We start from the raw sequence: 25,045 nt of genomic DNA on the forward strand, positions 1-25,045 counted from the left end.
CGACTGAAAGAAGTGGACCCTCCCGTCGTGTTGTACTCCAAGCCGTGCTAGGAAGAGCATTGAGTATGCCATTTGGTTGTCTCTGAGCCTTTGTCTAGCATTAGCGAAGGTTCTCCTCTGCATTTGGACTGCAGGGGAAAAAAGTCTGGGTAAAAGTGAATTCTGTCCCCTTCGTGGAGATGATCACCCTTCTCCCTGGCCAATCGGAGGATGGGGTTGCGGTCTCTATAGTGGAGTAGTTTCGCAATTATTGGCCTGGGCGGCGCACCTGGGGCAGGTCTGGAGGATGGAATTCTGTGTGCTCTACTATGAATAAGTGGGATAGAGCTTCCCAGCTAAAGAGGGTTGTGCAGAGCGACTCCACATAGTCTTCCATTTTCATCTGTGACTGGTGTGCTCTCACTCAGATTATTCGGATATTATTTCTTCTCGGGGGTTTTCGGATACCTTAATGGACTTTCCTCACATCTGGGGTCCAAATACTCTGTTGAGGTGGCTCAGCCTTGGTCAGTCCTGCTTCATGGGAGTTCGGAGGATCTTCCTGGAGCTTGGGTCTGGCCTAAAAGCGATGCACTCAAACTGGTGTTCCTCTCCCTGGCAATTTGGTTCCTGTAGCAGCAATGGATGTACAGCCAGCTCCGAGAGGATGTCTAGACAAGTTCACTTTGGGGTTGATTGGTCCCACCAACCCAAGTGGAGAAGGAACAAGTTACTTACCTGTAACTGTTCTCCAGCATGGGTCTGGCATGGATTCACATGCTCATGAATATTCCCAGTCAGGCTGGGAGTCCTCGGTAAAGAAAAAATCAGTTTCACTTCTGAACAGTCTTTCTCCTAACAACCAATCACTGGTCTCTGGGGTCATACTGCCCCCAGCCAATGTGGGCCAACCGACGCAAGCGCCTCAACGAGTGGCTGCAGGCCAAGGCCTCTGCTCTGGGCGAGTCCCGGCAGCATGCCTCCCCGTCCCAGAAGAAGAAAACTGAGCGGACTTCTAAGACCTTTGAGGGAAACCCTCCCGCACGGGCCCAACATAAGGTTGAGCACCCCAAGTGCACTGCCTCCGGGAGCGCCGTTGCGACAGGCTCCTCGGCGGCCAAGGCCAGTTCAGCATCTCCAGCACCTTCGACCACAAGCCAATGTTCAGGTTCTTCAAAGAATAAGTAGGACCATCCGGACTGACTGAGAAGGCTAAGTCGTAGCGGGCTCACGACCCTTCCGCTAAGGCAAACGCTGCGGACAAGACCACGTAGACCCAGGTGCATCAGGAAAAGACCCACACTTCCATCGAAGTAGTAGCAGTGTCCCTCAAAGGTCGCCGGGGCAGATTCGCAGGGCACGGCCCCTAAGGCGAGGGTATCCCTGCCTGCCAGGAGGGAGTCCTCATTCCAGCCCATCGAAACGACTCCGGAGAAGGTGATGCCCATCATATCACCGAAACAGTCTCTGGTCGCAGAGAAGGGGGGGCATGGTAGTTCTCCAGGACACAGACATTTCCTCAGAGGACGAGCTCATCAGCGTCCCGGTACTCAAGGAGGGGAGATGCGCCAAGAGCAGGCCCTACAGGGGCATGTGAATCCATGCCAGACCCCATGCTAGAGAAATATACTCTTCTGAATAGTGGAACACAGATTCAAGGAACAGTATATACCTCTACTACTTTTGTGATAAAACACAGTTATACTAGGCAAGATCTTTTTAGTGTAATATACAATTACAGATGCTTTTCAGCTCAGTGGAACACAGGCTAAGTTAAGACAGCTTCCACCAAAATACTTAAGATCGCCCTTTTAATACCAGGTCTCCCAAAAACCACAGCCAAAATCAAAATGTCCACAGCCTCATTACCCAAGGTGACCTGGACTATGTGCGCTACAGAAACCTGGGGTACAGTCCCATTACCAACCATTCCTAAAGGTTACTCATTCTTTAGTAAAAACAGGGAATTTGGCGGAGGCATAGCAATTTTTGCCAAATCCGTACTCCCGCTCTTCCCATCACCACTCGTATGCGTCAGTTGCAAAATACTGCACCTTAAGATGACGCCTGCCCCTCAATCATGTACTCATTATATACTGATTTACCCCCCCCTGCAAACCATGCCCGACTTCCACAATGAAATCCTACAACTGCTGAGCAAACTCAGCAGATCTAACAGTTCCACTCTATTCTTGAGTGATTTCAATTACTGGTGGGGTAACCCTACGGACCAGAAGGCTACCAATCTGGAGGTTTCACTCCTGAAAAAGGAATACCAAGTCATGAATAATGAACCCACACATGACAATGAAAACATACTGCATTGGGTGACGGCGAGAATAGTCACAGTACACACCTCCGACACAACCCCTTGCATCTGGTCAGACCATTACACAGTTACATCCACATCGAATTTAAGACTCAGATTCAGAGACCCTCTAATCCCAGCACTAGGATTATGAGTCAGAATTTTAAAAAGATCTCCTCCCTCGATATTCAATCCTGCCTGACCACAGTCATGTTAAACACCTCCGATAATGACCAGGCTGATGTTTTGGCTGACCATTACACAACATGTCAACAGATTGAGCTCATTGCCTCGCTTCGGTCAAGGCTCGTTAGAATTAATCCTAGACATTAACACTGGTTTACCCCTGAACCATTTGTCTCAATGAAACTCAACACCTTACCTTGAGGCAAAATGGCGGAAAATGCCGTCCGAAGAGAATAGGGAACTATGGAAAGTTAGACTAGAGCTACAAATAAAAAATAATCAAAACAAAAAAGAATTTCTTCAACTCCCAAAGAGAAGTCAGGAAAACTGTTCCAAATCATTGAAACCTTGGCCAAACCTGCTTTAACCACCCTACCCTATGTGCCTGCAGCATCTGACTGCAAGTTGGTTCAGGGAGTTTTCAAAGCTAAAATAGTCAAAGCAAAGAATCAGGGTCTCCTTGCCCAGTCAAACTCGAAACCTCCCGATAACCACCCCGAGGTTTTGGGTGCTTCGCAGACTCACCCTAAATTCTCCCTCAGTGCCATCGAGATATCAGATATGGAGAATTTATTCTCAGGAATTAAGCCCGCCTCATGTGGAGAAATTCCCCCGCCAGTAAAAACCATCCTCGAACATAGAGCCATCTTTGCCCCCTTCTTGACAAGGTTAATGCCTCCGTTCGGGACAAGCAGGTTCCTCAGTTACGGTCACACCCCTCCCCAAAAAAGCAGGCCACAACCCTAGGGATACAACTAATATCAGGCCCATAACAAATTGCCCGTTCCTTTTGAAGATACTACACAAACTAGCCACAAATACAATCTTATGTCGAAGCCAATGACATCTTGCATGGGAGGTGGGGGGGCAGTTCGGGGGGGGGGGGGCTAATTGGGCTTTAGGCCAGCGCATAGCACGGAAACAGCTCTGACTTACAATCCCACATGTTGGGGAGCATGGAGAATGGCGGTCCTTTTGGACTTGTCCGCAGCAGTTGATCTGCTCGACCAACAACGCCTTCCTCCATGCCTTGAAATCTATCGGTAATTGATCCAGCGCAGAAGTCGAATGGCTTCAATCTTTCCTGCTCCACCGTGTTTCTAGAACCCATCGGGGAGATGCTTTTTCAACTCCTGCGCCAAGCCTCTGTGGAGTTCCATAAGGCGCCAGTTTGTCGCTGGTGCTTTTCAACATCTATATCCAGCCCCTCTGTTCTCCATTAGAGAGCCTAAGCATTTATTTTTTACTAACTACACAGACAACATGCAACTTGCAATGGAACTTAGCCGGGACTCCTCCTTGGACTCTTTCAGACTATTCTCACTTTTCAGTCACATTGAATCCTGGATGTCCAAAAACTGGATATGCGTAAACTGAGTTAAGACTGAGCTTCTCCTCTTCGGTTCCTCCCAGGCTAGGGGCAAGAACAGTGCGAAAAACGCTAATTTCACCATCAATAAAATCAGCATCCCAGCCCAAAACTGGGTATTACTCAGGAAGACTCACTCAACTCGGATGATCACAACAATCAGATTAGTAGGAACAGCAACTATAACATCTGACTTCTCAGAAACGTACAACCATTTGACGGAAAAGAATGCCGCTACAATCAGTCGAGCCACCATCTTATCTAGACTGGACTACTGTAATGCACTGCTTCTTGGGGGTAATAACACCAGTCTAAAAAGATGCCAGCGAATTCAAAATGATGCAGTTCGAACAAAAAACATCCCATGGAAGGAACACATCTCCAAACAGTGGAAAGACCTACATTGGCTGTCCATTCAGGAGCGCATTAATCTCAAAACCTGTACCCTTGTTCACTGCTGCCTTTTCAGCAGCGCCTGTTCATCTCAACTCTGCAATGATCGCCTACAGACCCTGTTAGGGAGAATTCTCAGAAATGTGCTAGTCCCCAAGCACTTTTCCTGGACTCTAGGACTTTAACCTGGGGAGAGAGACATTTTTCCCACTCTCTTATGTATTTGTCTGTGATTTAAACACTTTCTTTTGGAGTCTGACAAACTCGATGGGCATCATCATTGCATTGTGACACCTAGCACCTTCAGTGTAGTGGCATAGGGAAGTCTTTCAGATTTCCCAAAGTTTAAAATACCTTCTCTTGGATAAATTACTGTTTCCAAGAGCATTAAAGTGAAATTGACTTTGCTTACAATTGTAACTTTCTAGACCCAGCACACACTATCTTACAATAGGGTGCTGGAGGGGTTACTTAGTATCCCCCTGGTCTAGTTTCTCATGTAACTATTTTATGTTACCCTTTCGACAATTAATGGCAGGTGGCAGTGGTTTACTTTTTACTACTATTGGGAGTTTTTTTACCACGGGCTGCGTTCGGAGCTTCAGTAAAGCACCCTTGGGTGCCCGTTTTGTCCAAACGGCCGCAGTCATTTTTGCCATTTCTTGCTGGAAAGGTCCTTCTTGAGATTTACTCTGCACACCAAACCAGGTTTGGTCCCTTTGTTTTGTCTTTGGCGGGATTTGTGAGTGAAATCCGCCTCTGGCTCCAGTATGTCTGTCTGGCAGGGGCTGGAAGTGAGGGAGGTGCCCGAAACTCCCTGTGCTTAATCCCCTTGTTAACAGCAATGCACCCAAAAGGTGATTGGCCGGCTGGCTGTCCGGCAAGAACAGCCACCGTGGTGTGATTGACAGCTAGGCTGGAATGAATGGGAGAAACCTGCATAAAAGGTGAGGCTTTTTGGCTTGGAAGGCAGAATCGACCACAGGACGAAGGAATTCGAAGAACTTGGAAGAGGCGCCTGCTGCAACTCCTGGACCGTTGGTTTGCCTTGCTGCTGTGCTGAAGCTATGAATTCGCCTCGACTAGAGAAGCCCTGCAAGGACGACTTCTACCCTTGAGTTGGTGGGACCAATCAACTCCAAAGTGTACTTGTTTGGACATCCTGTCGAAGCTGGCTGTACTCCCACTGCTGCAGTACCAGGGAGAGGAACACGAAAATGAGTGGATCGCTTTTAAGTCGGACCCAAGCGCTAGGAGGATCCTCCAGACTTCCCTGATGCAGGACTGACCGAGCCTGAGCCACCTCAACAGAGTGCTGGACCCCAGAAGCAAGGAAAGTCTGAAGTGGTATCCGAGAACCGCAGTGTTGCTATTTGCTGTCCGACACGAGGAGCTGAAACACTGAAGTGCCACTTAATTGAAGTACTTACCCGATTCAGAATGTGTGTGTGATCTCTGGTCTTATTCTGAAACTTCTTTACTTTGACACTCATCTCAGTATTGCTCTAAATGTACCAGTGAAATTTCAATGTCCAGTGTCCTAGCTATTGAAGTCACCTGAGGGAGTAGTGTCTGTGTGCCATCCTAAAAGAAATGGGTATTTGCCGATTTAGAGAAACTAAGTGTGTATTTGTGTGTTACTATTATATTGCCCCATCTGAAGAAGGCTTATACAAACTGACTGTTAAATTAATAATTGTTTAATCAAGAAACCTTGAGTGTAAGTGTTTATTTGGACATTGTCACTGTGAATCTGTGTTACAACCCTACTGCTCACATTGACCCTCTTGAGATAAGCCTGGCCGCTCAGCCACACTGCACCCATTGCCAGGAGGTCAAGGTTGTTGTAGTGCACCAAAAGGGTACTGCACTAAATCTTGCCCAACACACCCGGAAGACGCCTTTTTTTTCCGATCTGGCTCTGGTCGCATGTCCACCATCTGAAAAGGAAAGGGGCCTTGGTCGATCTTTCCTAGCTCGGGCCGCACAGCTGTGGAATTCTTTCCACCGAGACCTGGGACTGGAGAACAACCTTTCCAGTTTCAGGAAAAAAAAACTCAAGACCACACTTTTCAAGTAGTAGACTTAGGAACTCTATGATCAGCCCGTCCTTTGTCCCGTCTATTTTTGTTGTCCTCGTGTGCATGTGTGCCCTAATGCCTGTGGGCTCCCAGATCATTACAAATAAAATAAATAGGCAGACCAAGGTCAGCTACACCTAATGGAACACTTCAGGAATGGCATACAGCTATTCTAGGCAGGTAAAAACGAATGTTGTAATTTTCTATTAGAGTTGCTTTTTAGGATCAGTGGAACAAAGATTGCAATAAGCAATAACTAACTTGTTTTAGGATGGCTAACACAAGTTAATTAAAACCTATATACTTAAGAGGTAAATATAAGCTAAGGCAGACTTATTCTAAACAGGCTAACAGCAAGTCAGGGGAAGCAAGATCCAATTGGGGAGACACTTGTACATCTACTCTTACAGGAATAGTTAAGTGAAGCCCACAGCATTACTTTTGGGGAAGAGGCACAACCAATTCACAGGTGTATAATTTAACCTTATATATACTTTTCAGAATAGTGCAACACATTCAAGGTAGGACGTTTTGTAACTGTGCACTCAGAGTTAGTTACCAACCAACTTCTTGTACAAGTAACTTTTCAACACTTATTCTTTTCAAGGCAGAACATTTTTCTTATCCAGTACTTCCCTTATTCTATTGCCCAAACTCAATCAGAGGCAGTGGAGGGACCCTAGAGGTCTAGGTGCTAGTTGTAGCAGGGTGCTATAAGGTTCAGGAGCAGACAGAGTAGAGTTAGAGGAAGACTGTTCAGTTCAAGCAAATATTTCCCTTTAAAGTTGGTTGAGGGTCCAGGGACTTCAGAGAACCCCAAGAGGATTCCGCAGTGGGGCTGGTTGAACAGGATGAGTGGCCTCCCAATCACAGAAAACACCCCAAAGCCATACAGAAATCACAAAGGATTAAGGTAGGTAAAATACCCCAGCTAACAGTACCTCAGCACAAAAGAAGAGTTGCAGCAGAAGACTCCAGGATCTGCCGGCAAAAACAAGGTCGATTGATTCCTTTGTCAAGGCAAGGAGTTTCCTCACGGCTGGATGCGGCTCTGTGGATTTGGCATCTTTTCTGGAGCACAGAAGACAACAGAATATTGCTGGTCGGATTCTCGTCGTTTGCAAGGTCCAGCACTCTGGTGAGTGGACTTTGCGGGCCTCAGTCATGTCTCTGGAGATCCAGCAGGTTGCCCACAAAGTTTCAACGAGATTTGGAATTCCAGGTTCAGAATTTATGCAGGAACCCAACCAAAAAAACAGCTTTGCAACTTTCAAACTTGGGGGGTTGGCAATCCTCTCCGGACAGACAGCCTCTCACTTTGAACTGGTATCTAGCACTCAGGCTGGAAGACCAGGGTTGCAGAAATTTGAACTCCTGCCTCGCTTTCTGCCTTCACAGACACTACTGGAGCCTGGGCGGGGAGTCCACAGGACTACCGCAGAAGATATAAATCACACAAAGAAATTTCCCACCCTGGAAGTCAGGTGAAGGAACAAGAAAGGGAATGCTAAAATGTCGGGAAAAAAAGACGACGCAACATTTTGGTAAAATGAGCACCCATGGGTGCTTTTCCGGGACTGCGCAAACAGCCCATGGTAAAGGTGCATCAAATTAATAAATAGGTTCACTGCCACCAGCCATTAAAGGTAAGTTTGTCCTTATAACATAAATGCTACATTTAAAATATATCCTAATAGGACGATCAGATATTGCTTCATGCACTTGAGGTTGAATGTTCTCCCCACAAGGGTAGTTCTGGTTAAATGTGGTCTGAAACCAACAGATGCCGTGATGTGTCGCTTTTGCAAATCAGCGACTCAATTTAAAACACTTAAACACCTGGTTCTAACCTGTAGAGCATTGCAGGGGAACAGGTCAAGCCACCTTAAAGTTTCTAATCTGTCTCAATTGGGTAACGATTTAGTATTGTGACGTTTGGCTGGCTGGACCACATCTACTGTATTCTCTTTTATCTGTTGTTTAAACTCATTGCAAATGGGCCAGAGCTGTGCAGATTGTGAGATTTAATTAACTTGATCCTAACTAATAATTATTTTATGTGTTGCTATTGTCGTTTAATGGAACAAGCTGTCCCTTTTAAGTCATGATGAAATTTATCGCAGATTCAGAATACAAAATTATAAATATACTGTCTATTGTTTAACTTTTTGCCTGCATCTTAAAATGTGTGTATGATATGTTTTATTAATTGTAATTAATTTTGAATTCATAGTTTTGTATAATTGTTAAAGGTTCTTTATAACCATATAACAAAAAATGTTATAAAAAGATTTAGGACACATTCAAACATAGTGGGCAAAAATTAAATGGGTGCATCCCAGGTGCAAATTAGATGTGCAGTGTGATGTGTACTCCTGGTTCCCCAGCAGTAGCTCCTGCATACTCGGTGATGCCTGACACCTATGAGCTGGTTTTAGCTACTGCTCATCGAATCTTAATTTCAAAACCTACCATATCAAAATAAACTAAGCCAAAGAGAGGTTTAAAAGCACTAAATTCCCAAAAACCAGCTCACGGTCTCAAAACTGTCAAAAGATATGCTGGGGAAGGCCACCAGGGGGCGCGCAGGCAATGGCTGCCTGAACGTGCTGCTCTCCCCGAAGCCAGGCGTCCAGAGGGATTTGAGCCCCCCCCTGAGGCCCCCCCCGGCGGGCCCAACACGGCGGACAGGACGAGTGAACCCTTGGGGCGCCCCGCGGGAGAAAGAGCGGAGTCCGAAGACCCCGGGGTTCCCGAGAAACGCCCCAGCGGAAGAAGACGCGGCCTGAACACGTGAACGCGTCCGAGCGGGCACCGCTCCAGAGGCCCCCTCGCCGCGACGTGAAGCCGGAGGTCCGGGAGGCCCGGCGGCGGCTCGGGAGACAGGCTCCCCCCCCCCACCCCACCACCCGGAACAGAGAAGCGCAGGTACAGCGACCGGCCCGGACCCCCCGTGGCTGGACCCGCTCGAGCGGAGGGGGCCGGCGCTCGGCCGCCCCCGCCCCCATCGGGAGTCCCCCGGGCGGGCTGCCGCGGACCGCGGGGTCCCGGAGGGGGGGGGGGCGAGGAGAGTGAGCGGCAGCGACGCGGAGGGGCCCGGGCCTGCCCCCCCCCCCCCCGCTGGCGCGAGTGGGGACAGTCGCCCGCGCCCCAGAAACACCGCGGGGAGGATCCCCGGAACAGATCGACTCCACCCTGCCCCCCCCCCCCAGCGGATAGCAGAACTCGGGGTAGACGGGGTGTGAGGCCCCCACCCGCCGTTGGTGGGGCGTGTGCCCGCCCCCCCCCCCCCGCACACCGGGGCGCCGAGGCAGAGGTGCCCTCCGCGCCCGCTGGCCCAGGCCGCACGCGACACCCTTCTACGGGGTTGGCCAGAAGAAGCCCCGGATCACTGCGGAGGACATTGAGAGGGGTGTGAGGCCCCCACCCAGGAACGGGTGGGGCGTGTGCCCGCCTCCCCCCAAGTAAAGGCTAACCCCCAGGAAATAGCCAAGCCCCCATCTGAGCCGCGGAGGGAGTTCGAACACTGACCCGGAGCGGGCGGGGATCGACACTGCTAGTTGCAGGTGATTATCAGATGAACTGGCGGGAAGCCCTACAGGGATACCGTTTCCAGGAGACCCCCAGAGGCAACATGAGCGCGGACCCCAGGGAAACCATGGCCCGACAGGAAGACGCGGCCCCTTCGTCGGCAGCAATGGAAAGAGGCTTCGCCTCGATCTTGCAGGAAATCAGGGACATGCGTTCAGATATAGCCCAGAAATTTGAAAAAATGGACCAGAGGGTGGACAAGGTCGAAGATAGACTATTACAAGTGGAGGCCAACCAATCATCAACAGCAGCCCAGGACATACAACTATGTATGAGGCTGGAAGCCCTGGAGAAGAGGGACGAGGAAAGGGCCCGACAGATGGATGACTTTGAAAACAGAGAGAGGCGGAACAACCTCAGAATTTTCGGTGTGCCAGAAGCGGAGGGGGAAACGGAGAGGGACGTCATTCGAATAGTGAAGGACATCATCACCCTCCTATTTGCAGAGGAAATGACAACCGAGCCAACATTCGACAGAGTGCATAGGGCAGGGGGCAGAGCGGGGGCCCCCCGGTCAATCTTGGTCCGATTCCACTATTACTCCGAGAAGACAAAGGTGCTGGAGGAGGCCCGAAAGACCAGAGAAATCACCTACAACAATGCCCAGGTCTCAATATACCAGGATCTTTCCTCCTACACGCTGGCCAGGCGCAGACTATGTCGACCCCTCACACTACTATTCAAGGAAAAGGGCGTGCGTTATAGATGGGGCTACCCCTTCTCCCTGAACTTTGAATACATGGGCCAACGCTCAACCCCGATCACGGAAGAAGACATCCGGAGTGCCATTCAAGAGTACACAGTGGATCCATACCCCCGGAGAGGTCCAGTGGGACCAGAAAACCTCAGAACGAACAGCCCCGGCCCATCCGGAGAGAGGAGAAGGCGCACCGGCGCAAGGAAATTTCGGAAAATGAACACCCCATCTCCAGCAAAAGAGGGAGAACGACATGACTCCGAGGACTGAGAACGGGGGTAACCCACGGAATCCGGGACGGATATGCACAGATTCGGAGAGTCTACCACTACTGCCGTCCCCACGAACAGCAAGTACAGGGGACACATGGTCGGGTTGCGACCGGGGGGGAATGTTGGGGGCTCAAGGGGATGAGCTTTATGGGTGAAATGCCTGGCCGAGGTGGGCAGGCTGGTGGTTCGGCCAAAAGCCAGCAATGGCAGAACTAATTGGCTGGACGCCGGGGAGGGGGGTGGGGGTATATTCGGGAGTGGGGGTTGTTCAGACACGGTTGGGACACGGGGGGCAGTTGGGGTGTTTTAGGCCCACCGGGGGGGAGGGGAAGGGATCCACAAAGTAGAACCAAGGGAGCACGCGAAAGAAAGAGATACGAGGGTAATGGCCGAGAGGGAGGGAATCTGGGACTATGGCTGATAGTCTACCTGCCCTGGGAGTGGGCTCCCTCAATGTACGGGGCTTAAATACGCCCACAAAGAGATCCCTGGTCTGTAGAGAGTTCAGAAGGACCAACCTCGACATCCTCTTCTTGCAGGAAACCCACTGGCCACGGGGGAAGGAACCCAAAATCCGGGGAGGAGGTATTGGGGAGGTCTTCAGTGCATCCCACAAAAATAAAAAGAGAGGGGTGGCCATCTTGGTAGCGAGGAACGTGGGGCTTGAGAAAGAGGCTGTGCTGAAGGACCCAGAGGGGCGCTACCTGATGGTGCGGGGATCCCTACAGGGAGCCCCACTTACCCTAGCCGTTGTCTACGGCCCAAATGAAGGCCAAATCCAGTTCTGGGAGGAGGTGAGGGACAAACTTAAAGGCTTCGTCCATGGGACGGTGGTGGTGGGGGGGGATTTTAACATGGTCCTGGACCCAATCCGGGACAGGAAACGAGCTGGTCCCCAGGCCCCCAGGGCACTCGATGAGAGCATGGCACGGGGCTTCCAGAGGGTCAACTCGGAGCTGGGCCTGGTGGACACGGTCCCGACTCCTAGAACGGACACCCCCATATTCACTTACTACTCACCCGTGCACACATCATTTTCCCGGATAGATTATGTCCTGGTGGACGAGACCTTGTACCCATTTGTCACTGGCCATAGGGTGGATCCAGTCCCCTGGTCTGACCACGACCTGGTCCGAGTCACCATAGCGAGAGGGGGCCTTAATGAACACAGGGGAAGATGGAAGTGTAACGATTCCCTCCTGAAGGACGAGGTCCTAGCTCAAGAGGTCCTTGACGCCATTACAGAATTCTTTGAATTCAATGACAACGGTGAGGTGCGTACACACACCCTGTGGGACGCGTTTAAGGCAACCCTGCGGGGAGTCCTGATCCGATTGGGAACCCGGAGGAAAAGAGAAAGGGAAGCCCAGGAGCGGCATCTGAGGGGAAAAATCGCCCAACTTCAACCGGGAGGCTCCCCCACGGAGCCCTTGAACCGGGACCGGGTGGCCGCCCTGGACGACTACAGGCTCTAACTAAAAGACCTTCTCCTCCACAAAACAGAGAGAAGCCTCCACCTGGTTAAACAAAAGTATTATGAAAAAGGGGACAGGGCGGATAGTATCCTAGCTTGGAGGCTGAGGGAGGTACAGAGGAGTAGAATGGTGAAAGCAGTGAAGAACGAGGCGGGGGAGCTGGGACATGATACTTCTCACATTGGAGAGGCCTTCCGCCGATACTACGAAAGGCTATACTCGTCTGAGTACAGAGGGGACGGGGGGGAGATCGAGGAATTCCTAAACTCCATCCGGGTCCCGTCTTTGACTAGGGAGATGGCGGAGGGGTTGGAGGGTCCGGTGACCGAGGAGGAGGTGGAACATGCGATCAGTGGCATGAAGGTGGGCACTTCCCCGGGCGAAGATGGCTACTCAGTGTACTTTTACAAAAGGTTTCGGTCGGCCCTCGCCCCCCACCTGGTCAGGGTGTTTAATGCGGTTCTGGAGGGGGGTCCTCTCCCGGACTCCATGATGGAGGCAGTCATTGTAGTGCTCCCAAAGGACGGTAGAGACCCCTCGGAGTGCTCCTCCTACCGCCCGATCTCCCTGTTGAATATTGATGTTAAGATCCTGGCCAAGGTCATCGGGAGCCGGGTGGAGGGGGTCCTACCGAAGCTGGTCCACGGTGACCAGGTGGGGTTCGTTAGGGGGAGACAGGGCTCAGATAATATTCGCAAGACCATAGACCTGTTTCATTACGCCCAGGTGTCGGACCTAGACGCGAGCGTCCTCTCCCTAGACTCAGAAAAGGCATTCGACAGGGTCGAGTGGAGGTTCATGGAGCTCACTCTTCAGAAGATGGGCTTCGGGACCCACATTAGGGACTGGGTGGCCGCACTGTACAGGGCCCCAAAGGCCAGAGTCCAAGTGAATGGTAGATTGTCGGCCCCACTCCTTCTATCACGAGGAACAAGACAAGGATGCCCACTCTCCCCGTTGATCTATGTCCTAACTATGGAACCCCTGGCAATAGCAATCAGATCACACCCAGACATCAAGGGGATCAGGAGAGGCGATGTAGAATTCAAGCTCTCCCTGTTTGCAGACGATATCCTGGCCTATCTGGTGGACCCAAAATCCTCACTCCCCCCCCCCCTCCTGTCCCTGTTGTCTGCATTTGGGCGCTTCTCAGGTCTAAAGATCAACACATCTAAATCAGTCCTCCTCCCCATGAAAACTCGGGACCAAGGCCTAGACTCCCGGGATAGTCTGGGGGGAATAGCGGTGGGAAAGACCTCAATCCGATACCTGGGGATCTTTCTGACCAGGGACCTGCACAACCTCGCCCCTGCCAACTATGACCCCGTTATGTCACAGGTCACCGCCGATTTAAGGAGATGGGGCTCCATGATCCTGTCCTGGTATGGTCGCATGACGGCAGTGAAAATGAATATACTCCCGCGCCTACTATACCTTTTCACCGCCCTCCCCACCAGCGTCCCCGACCAAACATTCAGGGTCCTCCAGAATGCAGTGCGCGAGTTTGTATGGCAGGGTAGGACCCCGAGAACCGCGAAGGCCATTCTTACCTTACCTAGAGAGGAGGGGGGGTTCGGGCTCCCTGACTTTCACCTCTACTTCCGCGCCGCTCAATTGCGCGTCCTCCTGGAACACATGAGGGAAGGGATGGGCACATACTGGTCGTACCTGGAGGACATGGATGCGCACCCACTTAAGGTACGCGACCTCCTATGGGCCCCACCTAAATTCATCCCGAACAGGCTCAAATCCCACCCAACACTGGGAGTTCTCTGGGCAATATGGAGGGAGGGCCCCCAAACGGCACATCTGACATCATGGCCGTCCCCGATGTCATCCCTTTGGGGTCACCCACTTAGACTGGGAAACAGGGGGTTCCGTAATGCACAGTCCTGGTCAGACTTAGGGATGGAATGGGCTGGACAACTGTTTAAGGAGGGAGAATTCCTACCATACGAAGACTTGAGGACCGCCCTCGGCCCGGAGTCAATCTCCATATTCGAGTACCTCCGCCTGAAGGGTATCCTGTGCGATCAATCATGGGGCCAGCGGCTAAAGAGACAGATGACCCCCTTTGAGAAACTACTCGATACTGCAACCTCCAGGAAGGGGGCGGTATCGGCAATGTACAAAATCCTTAACAGTGGACCTGGGGAGAAGGAGGGGGTTCCGCACTTTCTGGAACCATCTGGCCGGGGAAGAAATTTCGGAGGACTCCTGGTCGAGGATATTCAAAATAGCATTCCACGGGAACCTGTTCACAGCAGACATGGAGCACAACTTTAAAATTCTACAGGGGTGGCACAGAGATCCCCGTCAAACTGTCAAAAATGTTCACGGGAATATCCCCCGCCTGCCCGAGGGGATGTGACCAGGCAGGCACGAGGGGCCACATGTGGTGGCACTGTCCGAAAGCGCAAACATACTGGGAGAGGGTAAGGGGTTGGATCGCTGAAGTCACGGAGGAATTGCTCCCCCATAATCCCCTGACAGTGCTGCTGGGCCTCCCCCCAGAGGATACGGAGGTACACAGATACCCGAGAATATGGGAAACAATGCTGAGGGCCGGGAGGGTGGCATTGGCCCAGAAATGGAAGAGCAGGGAGACGCCCACAAAGGAGGACTGGATACACAAGGTTAAAAACATGTTCTTGATGGACAAATTAACAGCGATGATGAACAATGACATGAACTCTTTTCAGACTAACTGGTACGGGGTACAGCAGATCTGGGGTTGGGAGGTCCACTGAAGCTCGGGGAGGGAACGTGGATGGAAATGGGGACCCGCGTCCCGGGGGATAATGGACGACATGCAGCCAAACACGGAGTTGGAATTTTTTTTTTTGCTTTTTTCCCGAACTCCGGCCACACAAAGTTTGCAACGCATCTCCCTGTGAAGGGGGTTCTACTGGATCCAAGTTAATGGGGGGGAGGGTTCATTCTTTTCTGGGAGGGCGGGGGGGGAGGGGCCCTTTTTCTTTCCTCTTATTTTGGGGGCTGACACGTTTATTTTATGGTAAAGCTTCCAGCCTGTTTGTTATATTATGAAAATGTTAATAAAATAAAGTTTAAAAAAAAAAAAGATATGCTTGGAAAAAAGGGAATGCTGCAAAGAAATGTTATATAATTGCTCGCCACGGTTTCAATATCTGAAAATAAAAAAAAGGGGGCAGAAAACCAGTACACAAGTATTGCCATTAAGAAATCAGAATTAGCATTGCTCTAAGAACCAAAGCCCAGGCAAGAATGATTAATGGCAAACAAGGAAGCTCGAAAGTGCTAGCTTCCTCCAGATTTTCCGGCAGTCCCCAAATACTTCAAGTTTTCGGACAGGGGAAATTATACCCTTGAACCTTAGTTACAGCCGGTACTTTCCAAACAATCTGCCAACCTACTACTCACTCAAACATTCACAATAACGATACAAATATACCAGTTCGGCAAAGCTAAAATGTGCACAATCCGTTCCATACCTGCACCATGGTGGTAAACTGCACAGTGTACCTCCGGCGACCAGCTGTGAAGCGAACACTTGTCTCACCAGCTTTCCAGGCAGTGTCAATAGTACTATTATTGCTTGCACTGTAACTGCACCACCGTCCTGAGCGGTCATCAAACCAGCGCCAGTTGTTTCCATTGGCCTGCAGATACTTTAAAGAAAGAGCCCATTACCTTTGAATTCATCTTCAAATACATTACTTATCAAAATGACAATGACTGAATGGACCTTCCAAACTCTTCAGACGGAGTGAAAATCAAAATGAGGGTTTGAACTTGTTGCACCTCTAAGGAACACATAATTTACCTCGGCAATGTTCTTACAGAGGAACATGATTTGTCCAATAGTTACTTGTCTATCAAATACACGTCACAGTCTGGACCGCAACGTTTTTGAAAGAGCCATTATTCCGATGGATCTTCAGAAAAAGCCACATGGGCAGATTCTGAGCTGCCACCCTATTCTGGTTAACAGGTATAGGCACCAATGTCTAGCCATGTATCTGGGTAAGGTGACTAGGCAGCAAAGATTAGACTTAGGAAGTGCGAGAGTAGTGAAGGGTTCAATTAAGCACACACACAGCACTTTTAAAACAAGTTTGACAGGATGCAAACGAATACAATTTAGGCCTTAGACAAACTCGTAGCAATGAAAAACCACAGGGTAACACTAAGACATTCAGTATTATATAAACATTCACTTTGAGTGTGCTCTGCTAAGAACACAAACACTACTTATATAATAGTTAGATCAGTTTGAGAATACTTATGATGGCTCAGCAAGTGAAAATAACCAGGCGAGTAGCCCTCAATTAGAGAACTAATATGTGAAAAATCTAAAAGATAAAAACACCATAAAAAAAACATGAGGTACTAAACCTTAAAAAGTAATTTCCCTTGTGAGAAACAAAGCTCTTATTAACCCAGTTTCAGAGGTTCCTAATGCAGTTCTCTTCAGAAGGCTAAGAGCATTTTAATATTCTAAGCATGTGAATCCATGAACGATCCGATGCTGGAGAATTGAAGAGATTTCTTAGCAGGTGTTAGGCATGTTTTCTCTCAACTTTCCCTCCATATTTTATGGACCCTCAAACCTGGTGCTGGTTTGTCACCATATGTTAGGGAGATGAATCATTTTTGTGCTTCACCCCCACCCCCCTTCCTATTGAAACCCACAGCACTTTTTGCCACTTCTACACCTTTTTCTTTCAATCCTGAATGAGTGGAGCCTTTTTCCACTCATTCATCCTTGTGGGCTCTGTCTTTTGGAACTCGATTCGTTATTCTAGTTATGGCTGGTGGCAGTGGAAGTGTTCTACCAACTATTGTGTATTTTTTATATCACAGGCTAGATCCACAGCCTCAGTAGTGCACAATAGGGGCACCCAAGTACCAACTTAGGCCCTCCCTTCTGGTTTTGCCATTACTGGCGTGGTTGTTCTTGGTTAGCCTTTCTTATACCATTCTGGGAGGGGAAGGTCTGTGCGTGTTTTGCCTTTGGCGGGAACTAGAAGATATCCCAGCCTAGGCTCCAGAGTGTCTGGGAAGACAGGAGTGTGGGAAGAGTCTTCCACCCCCCCCCCTCCCCCTTCCTTTTTCTGCCAGAATGCCTGAATAGGTCCAGCTCCCACAGGGGTGGTCTGGCTGTCCAGAATGGACAGCCAAACGCCCCTTTCTGCAAAATGCTGAGATTGCATTGAAGCGTGTGCTGCAACGGTATAAAAGGTGAGGCTTCTGGAGTGTAAAGCAAATCGACCACAGGAAACGGAAGTAACCGAAGAAGACGACCAGAGACGCCTGCAGTCCCTTTGTCAGACCAAGAAGCAACCACTGCTGTCCTGACCCTGTTTTCTATTCAACAGAGGAGCTCCGAAAAGGGCGAATCCTTCCCTTTGGCTTGTAGTAACTGTAAAGACTGGAGGGTGGTGTCTGTACTCCTGCTCTCTATATGGCAGAGGAGAGGCACAGAGGACCCCAGCCAAGATTCTCTATTCGGTAGCTATGGTCGAGCAATCAGGGCCTAGCTTCTCAGGAGGTGATGCGGGCTGGTTCTTGTACAGCATGGTCCCCAAGCACCCACAAAGGGATGTCCATACACTATGTTAGTGAAAACAGTCTTTATATAATTAAGGTTATATACACAATCACAATAACTCACTTTGTTCTCAGTTAATCTACAATGACAAATATATACACAGTTCTACGTGGTACCACAATTACAATGAGATTTCATTAAAGTGCATCAACTGAACTTAGTTTAAATGTCACAAATCAAGTAATAAAGAGAACCAACAATAGACATAGGAGGAAAGCAGTTGGTTAGAACAGTTGGCAAAATACTAGCCCCTACCGTTACACAGTTCTGTGTGGAGATTTCCCCCCCCCCCAGCCTCCAACCTGTAAAATAAAGATATGCTGCAAGCCCAGTCTATATATTGTTCTATAAGTCTTATTTCCTTCTAAATGTTTCTACCACCATCAATGTACCTGGAATAGCAGAGGTCGACAGATCCTTCTTGAGCGGCTCCCTTTAAGACAGGAGCCACGGATCGTCAAAATTCCAAGAGGAAAAAGGGTGAACACTGTTGTTGCAGCAGTTGCTTTGGTTCTTGCAGTGCTCGTTGACGATTGGTCGAAAACATCTTGCAAGCGGAGGCATGCAGTGCACCTCGACGAGTGTTTGTTGCCACAAAGTCAATTAAGAACTTTGGCCCAGCAAAGTAGTCGGGTCGTCGGCGTCTGGCGTCACCGAACAGGACCACTGCTTTCTTCAGTGGCTTTGTCAGTGTCTGAGGTCTTCGGGTGTAGGGAAATCCAACTGCGTATTCTCCTCGGGCATGGGCGGCCTTGACTTTCTCCGGCAGGACGAAAGTGGTCGACAGTGATGAACAAGGGAGTCCTTGGATCAAAATGTTCTTAGGCAAAGGGAGCAGTGTGGCTCCGGTCGGCGAAGGTGTAAGGCTGTCCAGGGCTTCTCTCAGTTCTCCTCGGCGGTCCCCTTCTCCGGTTGGCAGCCTTTCGTAGGTCTGTCTACCAGGGAGATTCGGCAAAGATCAGCAGGTGCACGATGGTCCCTCGTAGCTAAGGAAGAGGTCTCCTAGCCAGGTCCTCTCCTGTATCAGTTATTGAAGGCACAGCAGCTTTCAGATTGCAACAAAGGGAACAGCGGTTCACCTTCTTCTGGCTCGGCTTTGAGTGTAAGCATCAAGTACCGACTTCAGCTTCTGAAGGATTTCTAGCAGTGAGAGGCCCCCGGATATACTGTTTGGTCTCTCATTCACTCTGCTGGGTCCCCTCGGGCAACCAATCACTCAGAAGGGCATTCAGGCAGCTAATCAGGCGCACGGGGCATTCAAGACATTCTTCTCCATGCAGACACTCAAAACAGAATGTGGATTCAGAACAAGCACTCTGCCATTCAGCACTACACACTGCTTTCATACCAGTTTCGGGCAGGGCTGTCTCAGTCATTGTGTCAACCACCAGATACTAGACAACCATAACACGGAATTCGTATTCATCACACTCCATTCACCCAGGTCCCACCCCACGGGTGTACCCACAACATACAGTCATTAGGAAGGCTGCAGCCAGTCTGGCCTGGACTTCCTCACACCACCATATATGGAGCTTCCACCCAACAGCAAGTCAGGGGGAAGGGACAGTCGGGGCTTCCTGGGACTTCTGGAAAAGTAAGATAACAGGTGATGGAAAGCAAGAGGCCACAGGGGCCATCTTGTTTCCCATCAGGAGTCCACTGATTCCAATGACAGGGCATCCCAAAATGGAGGATGCGCAGGGGAACTGAATTCAGCACAGAGCTGCCACCAGCCCATACCCTGCTCTGTGGGCCACGCACAGGTGCCCAAAAACATACACCAAGAGTACAGTGTCGTACTACCACCGATGGGTGCCATAAGGGTATATCAAGGGTCTGTTCACCAAACCAAAAAGAGGAAGAGCTGCACTGCCAGGAGTCCATGAACTCTTGCACGGAAAACAAGACAAAACACATGATAAAAAGCAATATAGGACAAGGATATGGAGGCCCTGTCCCTCCGATGCATTTCCAGCATCACAAGAATGCACCATCGAGGACCCATGCTCCGGCGCCTCACCAGCGTCCCCTTTGAACACATCAGGGGCTTAGGTACCTACTCTTAGTACAAAATATTCCTAGGCATACTAGTGGGGGACGGTGGGTGTGACGTATGGAAGAAAGGGGACTATGGACTAGAAGAACTCTAGTCACTACATTGAGTAAGAATGCATTACTTACCGTAAAAGTATTTCTGATGGTTGTATCTGCTTAGATTCACATGCTGTGCATAGTCCGACATCCAGTCGTCACTGCAGAGTATTGCATTTTGTTTGTCATAGTCAAAAAGGGGACGTCGACAAGGCGTGTCTGTAACACTATCTCTATAGTGACGTGCATTGTACCCCCAATCCCTCACACATCGAGGTCCCCCCGTTTGTATTTTCTCCGCCCTGAGGGAGCCTATTAGACATGAGTGAGTACAGAAAAGAGAGAAAGGTAAGGATGTGTATGTTCCTTCCATCCGAGCAGGGAGGAAGGGTGGGCGCATGTGAATCTAAGCAGATACAACCATCAGAAATGCTTTTACGGTAAGTAATGCATTGTCTTCTGATGTTTGTTAATCTGCTTAGAATCACATGCTGTGCATAGACTAGCGACCAGTACCCAGAGTTGAAGGTGGGTTGTGAGAAGGAACAGTAGTGAAAAGATGTCTTAACACTGCTTGCCCCACCTGGGAATCAGATCAATGAATGCTATGGAAGCCCCAGTGCCTCGAGTAGAATGTGCTTGAAGGGTAGTTCTCTCTTAGCAAGAGAGAAACAGAGTGATGCATTGGACAATCCATCTAGATATAGTGAATTTTGAAACGGCATCTCCTTCTCTTCCTGCAGCCACCGAGACAAAGAACCGATTAGCCTTTCTCAGAGGTCTAGTTCTTTCCATGTAAAACATGACAGCCCTGCGTACATCTAGTGTATGCAGGCTCTTTTCTCCCAAACTTGAAGGGTTCTGAGAGAACGTTGGTAGTTCTATTGATTGGTTGACATGGAATTTAGAAATGAATTTTGGTGTCAACCTAGGATATGTGCGTAGAACCACCTTATCCTTGTGAACTTTTACAAAGGGGTCTAGTATAGAGAGCACTTGTAGTTCACACACTCTCCTAATGGAGGTGATGTAGTGTTTTGCCCTTGTCCTGTGACATCATGTTGTACGGGCAGGGAAGTTTCACTTGAGGAGATAGAGACATTTCCATCAAGTGAGCGAACCATGGCTGCCGGGCCCACTAGTATCATGGTAACTGGTTCCTGGTGCATCTTGTGCACTATCTTGTTGAGAAGGGGAGTCGGGGTGGAGGGGGGAGAAGCGTAAACAAATTTCCCTGACCATGGTATCGATAGCTCAGTCCCCTTGGATTGGTTCTGGGGGTACCTGGAGGCGTAATCTTGGCATTGGGAGTTCTCCAGAGTTGCGAACAGATCTATTTTTGGGAATCCCCATTGTGTGAAGACGTCGAAGACTATGTCTTCTTGTAACCGCCATTCGTACTCTGCGGGCAGAGGGAAGTCTCTGCTGAGCTCGTCTGCCAGCAGATTGAGTTCCCCTGGTACATGTTGTGACAACAGGAACATGTTTGAGAGCCCACTTCCAGATGTTCTGGGACAACTTGGACAGTCCTGGAGAGTGAGTGCCCCCTTGCTTGTTCAGATAGTAAATGGCTGTGGTGCTGTCTGTGAGGACCATCACTGTCTTCTCTTGCAGGTGTGCCTGGAAAGCCTTCAGTGCTTTGAACACCGCTAGCAGTTCCAGCAAGTTTATGTGTTTGGACGCTACGCTCGGAGTCCAAACTCCGTGTGCAGTCTGATGGGATAGGTGAGCCCCCCCATCCTGTGAGGGATGCGTCTGTGGTTAGAGTGGCCGCCACTGCGGGGGTGGCGAATGGTTTCCCTATTACAAGGTTTTCCATCGACCACCACCGTAGCGAGAGAACCAAGGCCTGCGAGACCACCACTAGATCGTCCCATTGTCCGCTGGCCTGACACCACTGGCTGTTGAGCCACTCTTGCATTGGACGCAGTTGCGCGTGAGGTACCAAATATATACATGATGCCATCATTCCAAGCAAACGCATTGCTTTGCGCACACCGTCACCTTTCGACCGGCCAGATATTGAGGTATCTGAAACAGCATATTTTGGACCCTCTCGGAGGGGAAGACGAGGCCGTCCTTTGTTCGAATTAGAGCCCCTAGGAATTGTTTGATCTGGCTGGGGTCTAGGCTGGACTTCTCGTTGATGGAGAAGCCCAGTTGGAACAAAAGGTCTACAGTCTTTTGGGTATTTGAGAAGCATGTTTCGTAAGAATCCCCTGTTATGAGCCAATCGACGAGGTAAGGGTATACTGGGATGGACAACCTGCACAGGTGGGCCGCTGCCACTGCCAATACTTTCGTGAATACCCTCGGCGCTGACGCTATGCCGAAGGGTAGCACTCTGAACTGGTAGTGTTTGCCCTCTATCATGAACCTGAGGTATTTTCTGTGCGCTGGGAACATTAAAATATGAAAGTATGCATCTTTCATGTCCAGTGTTGTCATGTAATCTCCCTGCAAAGGTAGGGGGATTACTTCCTGTAGGGTCACCATGCGAAATGTTTGAGGTTTGACAAATTTGTTCGCTAGGCGCAGATCTAGTACAGGGCGCATGGTTAAGTCATTTTTGGGTACAAGGAAGTACACTGAATAAATACCTTCCGTTACCTGTGAAAGAGGCAGGACCTCTATTGCTCCTTTTAGTAGCAGTAGTTCCACTTCTTGAAGAAGAATGGAGAGGTGTTCCGATGACAGGCGTGGTCCCTTTGGGGGTCTGTACTTGGGGGACCGACTGAATTCTATACAGTACCCTGGGCTATAGTTGACAATACCCATCGGTCTGATGTTATTCCCTCCCATGCTGGTAGGAAAGATAACCGGCCCCCGACCGGTGATGCATGGGAGGGCACCCGGATCTTCGGGTCATTTGGTGTTGGTAGCCGGGGAACCTCTGGGAGTGGGTCGAACTCTTTCTTTGCAGTCTCCAGTGCGTCATCCACTGCCTTCCCAAAGAGGTCAGACTCCTCTATTGGTTTGTTAATGAGTGACGCCTGTGTTTCTGGCTTAAAACTGGAATTGCGGAGCCAAACATGACGCTTCAGAAGAATTCCTTGCACCAAGGAACGGCCAGCCGTTTCTGCAGCATCAAGAGTGTTTTTAATGATGCTCTGGTTAACCAGAGTTCCTTCTGTTACTGTGGCCAGTAAGCAAGTTCTTAAGGGCTCAGGAACCTCCGAGGCCTTGCCGTAATTTTCCCCATTGGGCATCAGCATAACTTGCCAGTAGTGTATTATTATTGGCAATTCTGGTTGAAAAAGCTGCCGAGGCTGTAATTCTTTTACCCAGGGCATAGAGCTTCTTTCCTTCCTTATCTGGGGGTGCTTTGCTGGTGGACAGCGGAAACCCCCGCTCTTTTCCTTGTGGTAGTTACCACCAAGGAGTCTGGAATTGAGTAACCCCTAATGTATAGTGGTCTGACTGAGAGGGAGTAAACAATTTTTCAATTCTGGGATTGACCCCTCTTACCAGTGCAGGTGTGGACAGCGATGGAGTAATTTTTCTCTTAACTGGGGCGAGGAGGGGAATGGTTTGGCTAGTGGGAGGTTTTTCTTTAATGATCTTTTCCACAAAATCAGTATCAGGGGTAATTTCTCCAGTGTCGATCTCAAAATGTGCTGCTGCCTTTCGAATTAGCGCGTTGAAGGTGGTTATTTCATCTATTGGTGATGGATTCCTGACCGGTGTGGTCTGAGGAAAGGGAAGGTTTAAGATGTCAGGGTCTGTAGACGCTGTTGGTGACTGCCATGGCTGTGAGCCACCTTCATCTGGGTCTTCCTCGAAGCCCCCCCACCCATGTCAGTGTTTTCCTCAAAACCTTCTTCTGTTCCTAGGTTTTGTTGGTCTTCACTATTTAAGAACTCCTCATCTTCCTGGAAGTGAGAGTCTTCTTCAGTGAGGTCATAAGTATTCATGTCCTCTTGGAGGGGGTTAAATAATCTAAGATATTTAGCCCTAGGGTCCTCCTGAAGCGCCTCCCTTGGTCTCTTAGGTGTCTTATTTTCAGGAGTGGACATAAATCTGTCCAGCTTGTCCATACATGACCAGAATCTCTCAACAGTCCAGTATGGTAAACCAGAACGGTCTGGAAGTGAAAAAGGAGGTCCCGTCCCTCTGCCTCCATCCATCTAGGTCTGTCCCATAACGTCGAGGATAAGGTCCCTTCGCCTTCTGAGAAACCTTCTTGCAGACTAGGGCCTTCTTTCGATGCCGGAGCGATCCCTGCCTTCCTTCCGGCATCCTCTGCGCTTCCCTGGCCTTGTGAGCGGTTTTTGGCATGTCACTCGCCGTTCGTTTCTGGCCGTCCTTGGAAACAATACGCGCCAAGCTCGCGACGATTAGTTTCTCCATCGAGGATTCGTCTGGCGTCGTGCTGGGAAGTGCCGAGTCTTTTTCGGCGACGATAGCACTCTTACGAGGAACGTCGCCTGATGTTTTGGTGGTAGCGCCCTTGTCTGCAGGTAGCCCAGTCGCTAGTCGCGGCTGCGGTGGCGTCTCACCGGTAGGCCCAGCGTCTCCGTTGGCGCTAGGGCTCTCTTCGTCTTCGACAGAGACGTGCCATGGGTTGTGTGCTTGTGTTTGTGTTTGTTTTTTCTGTGTTCGTCCGTGTCACTGGGGTGTTCATCCCCATAAGCAGGGCGTGAGCCGAGCTTGTCGGGGCCGGGGACAGACTAGGAGTGCGAACGCTCCCTAGAGAGGTGTACGACCTCCGACGCGGAGGTCGTGTTATCACCATCCTCGTCACACTCAGCGCCGGCGGGTGAGGAATCAGACCTAGACATAGCGTAGGCTGCCCACCTTTTGACCCTGCGGTCCTTTAAAGTCTTTGGCTTAAGAAGCTTACAGGACGCACAGCCGTCCTCTTTGTGGTCGAGGGGCAAGCAACGGCTACACCATTTGTGCTGGTCTTTCCAAGTGAATTTGGCCTTGCAGCGTGGGCAAAATCTAAAGGGAGTTCTCTCCATAACCGAGGATACAGTTAAGCATGATAACGACCCCGAAGGAAAG

General features: G+C 49.9%; 1 protein-coding gene across 5 annotated transcripts in view; it reads right to left on the bottom strand.

Moving 5' to 3' along the window:
- HUWE1 (HECT, UBA and WWE domain containing E3 ubiquitin protein ligase 1) overlaps nt 1–25,045 on the bottom strand; it is a 2,445,223-nt gene that overhangs the window by 1,305,504 nt on the left and 1,114,674 nt on the right. For all 5 annotated transcript variants that reach the window (XM_069645305.1, XM_069645304.1, XM_069645303.1 and 2 more), the window contains exon 39: nt 15,825–16,001. In XM_069645305.1, coding sequence (XP_069501406.1) covers nt 15,825–16,001 — 177 coding nt within the window. The remainder of the gene's footprint in view (nt 1–15,824; nt 16,002–25,045) is intronic.

Source organism: Ambystoma mexicanum, chromosome 2p (assembly GCF_040938575.1).
Source record: "Ambystoma mexicanum isolate Mex_15411 chromosome 2p, UKY_AmexF1_1, whole genome shotgun sequence".
Lineage (NCBI taxonomy): Eukaryota > Metazoa > Chordata > Amphibia > Caudata > Ambystomatidae > Ambystoma > Ambystoma mexicanum.